The 4667-nt window shown below is 39.9% G+C and overlaps 1 protein-coding gene across 1 annotated transcript; it reads right to left on the bottom strand.

Moving 5' to 3' along the window:
• Positions 1-1312: 1312 nt before the first annotated feature.
• cited2 (Cbp/p300-interacting transactivator, with Glu/Asp-rich carboxy-terminal domain, 2) lies at positions 1313-3813 on the bottom strand. Its single transcript, XM_036549968.1, has 2 exons — positions 3529-3813; positions 1313-3147 (listed from the first exon to the last, which is right to left on the bottom strand). Exon 2 carries the CDS (start codon positions 3137-3139, stop codon positions 2429-2431), a length of 711 nt encoding a protein of 236 aa, XP_036405861.1. The 5' UTR covers positions 3140-3147; positions 3529-3813; the 3' UTR covers positions 1313-2428.
• Positions 3814-4667: the final 854 nt, after the last annotated feature.

Here is a 4667-nt window from a genome sequence, read left to right as displayed (position 1 = left end):
CATTTACTTTATGTTTGCTTTTTATTCCAAACTTCTGGGTTTAGTTTCAAAAACTTATTAAACAATATTTAAGGCTCTCATTAGATATACATGTTATAAGTGATAACTATAAGGAACACATCTGATCATTTCAATGAGAAGATTCCAGGGTGGCCTTTTAACACTTAAATGTACTTTTCGAGTTCTCTATCAATTATGCAAAAATGCCGTAAACCATACTGCCAGGGCATGCAAAATCACTTTAGTTTTAGAGCAAGTGAAGTGTAACAAATTACGTGATTTACAAGGCACATTATACTTTAATTGACATGAATTTTGCAGCTGTCAGATTAAAAGAAAAGCTGTTAAAATGCTCATGCTGGACGTTAGGTCAGACAGTCTGAGTAAGGTTTCTCAATATGGTTGTGAAATGTCTTCAGACCTTGAAAATGTTATGACACAGTGCTACATTGCTGCATAGGAGTTCCTCTTGAGAGGCCCACTAGTAGAAGGATTTCTTTCTGGACTGAAACCAACAAGAGAGCATTATTAAAGCTCCTTCAAGTAAGCTTTGGTAAATATTTTGCAGAGGCACTCTTTAAAGTAACATCATTGCTAAAAATGTATCAGTATTTTATGATTCATTCTAAGTCGTTGCTTTTCTTTACCTGAAACTATTTCACAGGTAAGAAGTTTACACTGGTTAGCCTAAACTTGCTTGGAATGTGTGGTACATGAAGGCTATAAGGCACATTAAAATAGAATACTAGACACATCATAATATGACTGTTTGCACATTGAGTAGGGTTGGGGCTATGCATTTTAATGTTGTGAAAATATCAGAACCAAAACGGTGGTATCCTAAACCTACAGTGAACAATGTTGCAGCTGGCTTTTGATCATTAAATGGGACCACTCTATAAGAGCTGTGGTGCAGCACATTGCAAATCAGGTTTCATGGCTTTCTAGAATAAGCTAATACAAAACGCCTATTTGATCAAGGAGACTTTTTAACTTTCTGCTTAGAGTAACAATATGTTACATTACATTATTTATTTGCTTCAAAGACACCCTTATTTACACAAGGTTGCTTAGATAACCTTTTTACGTACTCATTTATACATGTTGGTTTTTACTGAAACAATTTAGGTCTGTTACTCAAGGGGACATCAAATCATGGCACAATAGGGAGTTGACCCCACAACCTCCTGGTTATAAGCTCAATTCCCAAGCCGTACACTCTTATCACCTTGAAACATATTTCAAAACCACAGTGAGGAGATACAAACCAAGGACTATTGGATGAACACTTCAATAATGCATTTCAGCAGCCTTTATTTATGTTTGCAAATTAAAATATAATAAATTAACATTTTCTTCTAAAAAATGTACAAAAATACTGTCAACCTTTCCTAGAAAGCTTCAACACAGTAGTATTGCCATATATCGCATAAACTAAATAAGCACAGTGGTGTAAATTCTGAAAACCAATGAGGAAGAAAAGTCCTGGGAAATGATCTCAGCCCTGCCAACATTCCATACCATTCATTGTCTATACATACAGGGGTTGGGGGGAGGTGTAGAATATGTAGAATTATTATTAAGTATCATTTTCCTTACATTATTCTTGCCTGCCTAGAGGCATAGTATTTAGCATGAAAAGAGCAAAAAGGGGTTTGTAAATATCCTGAGGTTTCAGTGACCTCTAGGATTTCTTAAATTTAAGCAATAAGCACTCAATGGAAGTCATTCTGAGACACCTTCTAAGCAAGGGCATCTGTGATTACAGACAACATATTTCAGAGGGAGGAAAAAAAACAACACCCACCTAGCAGTTTTCTTCCTTGGTAATCAGACAAATCATTTAACAGCACAGATATCTGGTAAATATATGGCCACTAAATTGTACAGTATATTATTGTCTGGAACAATTACACAGTACTTGCCTACAAGCATCCACTTACATAATTTAGAATGATGCGTTTTTTTGAATTTTATATTACTTAACATCTCTAATTCAACGTTTAAATGATGCAGGAAAATAAATATTTTAGCTAGCACAGCAATTGAACGTTTCCTTTCCATTTGAAAAGAACACAAGTTGTTTCTAGGCCTTCCCTGTTTATTTTCTTAATATTACAAGTTTTTTAAATTAATTCGTAATGCATAGCATAGACTTGGATAACATGTATCCTTCCGATAAGAAGTTCTTTGCGATGGCCGCACAACCCAAAAAGCTAAACACATCATCCTCCGCGTCACAAATGGACTGCAGTCGGTACGTCGAAATTAAGTGGAATAAATTATTATAAACACACGACAGTTCGATCCTTGTCGTGAACGCTTTTGCTGACCGATTCCATCTGATATATGTGTAAAATTAAAACAAAACGCAGGAATGTTTTAGTAGTCCTCTCGAACAAATGTAAAATAAGTCCACTTCGTGAGATTAACAACTCACTCGGCTTGGCTGCTGCTTGCAAACGAAATCTGTCATGAAATCAAATTCGTTCTGTCCCAGCCACAGTTCCGGTAGCTCCTTTATGCGGTCCAGTCCCATCTCAACAACTAAAGACATCAAGACCTCCTCGTCAATAAAATCCGTGTCGATGACGTTGGGGGGCAGTATTGCTGCAGGCACATGATGTGCCGGTGGAGGCAAACTGGATGTGCTATGTTTTGGGTTGCAGTCTCTGAACTGTTGTCCCGGTCCGTTTATCTGATGGCTCGCGGGATGCAAATCGGGCATATAATGATGGTGAGATGGATGCGCGTGGTGGTTGTAATACTGTGTATTCAGCTTCTGCAACTGCATACTGGCCGCGAGCTGTCCTTGACTACTGACTGAGGGTCCCACGTACTGAGAATTGTACCGCACGGCAGGAGGCATGTTACCGCTCGGGTGTCCCCCGCTTACATTCCCAGACCCCATAGAATGCCTGATTCCGTGGTTTGAGTTCACATTCCCACCTCCGTAGTGCAAGTGCTCTCCCATTAACCCGTTATAACCATGCTGCTGCTGCTGCTGCTGCTGCTGCTGATGGTGATGTGGACTTGAAAACTGACCCATCCCCATCCTACGCGCAGGGTGGTGATGGTGTAGACCATTTACAGCCTCGGGGAATCGTCCATGGTTCATAGCCATCATGCGGTCTGCCATTCCCCTATCTACAACACATGAATAAAACAACATTTCAATAGTTTGCATGGGCGCTAGATCCAACTCTACAGCACAGACCCACAGTACCAAAACTGCACAGTAATAATTTGGAAAACAATTGTTGCAAAGTATACTTTGCAGTTTACCCCTCGAGTGCAATGCTCTATCAACATGTTTAAATCAAGCTTTCTACGTGCACCGAAAAAACTGCTAGAGCCAAAGACTAATCCTTTACCACGGAGCTAATGAACTATGAAGCAAAATCATGCATTTTCTCTCTCTCCTTTGGTTTTCAATATCACTGTGGTGACTGACTTATAAATGAATCAAAACTCCTTTAGTAGCTTTCATGTAACACATGCACACAACTTAAATTACAATATCTTTACCTCCTCGGCTGAATCTCCTGACCACGTCGCACCGTTGTCAGCACAATATAAGTAAAGGTGTTGATTCCAGTTACTGTGTCCAATCTTGTCTAAATTATTGAGCGCTGGTCACACAGAACAACAGGCTGATACACGTTCGACCTCAACCCAAAAATAAAAAAGTGCTCATCGCGCTCTGGGCCAGTACTGATATGCAATCATTCGGGGGCGGAGCGAGCCAAACCTTGAATCGGAGCAGAGAAAACTCTGGATCCAGGATCGTGCAAAACGTGGAGAGAGCCTCAGCGCCAACCGCCTCCTATGTGGAGCAACACTGAAACACATTACCTCATTGCAGCTATATTTCTATTCAAGGAATGAGAGGGAAAACATGGAGTCATGTGTCACATCGTTTAAAAGAGCAAAGCTACATTGCTACAATTTAACGCACGGGTTATTGATGCCGTTGAACTACGTTGAACATTAATCTATATAAACATAAAATGGTTCAAGTTAAATAGCTCTATCTTCTTTAAATATATTTAAAGTATTCCTTTATTTTAGAGTTGTTTTTATTTCCGTTATCACAGGCAAAACATTAAAACATTTAATTTCAGAGAATATAAGGGCGTATCAAAGATTTGTGTGTAGATTTGTCTTTATCATTACAAATTTGCTGTGCCTGCAGCTTAATCCATATTGACTTTACAGAGCTCATGATCAGCACGGTTCAGGAAGAAGTCTTGGCTCCACGTTTTGCACGCGCCCGGTTCCCTTTGCAGACGTGCGCTGCTGAACAGAGCGCGCGACTGGTGGGTTTGGCATCCAAGCTGGGGCAAAGAGGTGTCTCTGCTCTGTAAACAAACCTATTCACCCCACCCGAAAGATACCCATTGCGCTGAACAAGCAGACCTCCCGCGGCTGTTGCGCAGGGTATGAGTTCACTTTCCCCACAAACCCATCTCGGCAGGACTGGACTTGCAAGTGATCAAATCACATTGGGGGACAGTCGACCAAGTCATGAATGCACACACTAGGTTATGAAATGATAAGCTTTATGCTGATATCAACATGACTTGTACATAAGTTTCTAAAGTGAAAACACCCTATCTGCAAATTTTGACATCGTTGAAATATAAGTGGCAGTTGTAGTTTTTACT

This window comes from Megalops cyprinoides, chromosome 17, assembly GCF_013368585.1.
Source record: "Megalops cyprinoides isolate fMegCyp1 chromosome 17, fMegCyp1.pri, whole genome shotgun sequence".
Classification (NCBI taxonomy): Eukaryota; Metazoa; Chordata; class Actinopteri; order Elopiformes; family Megalopidae; genus Megalops; species Megalops cyprinoides.
This window is presented reverse-complemented; position numbering and strand designations above follow the sequence as displayed.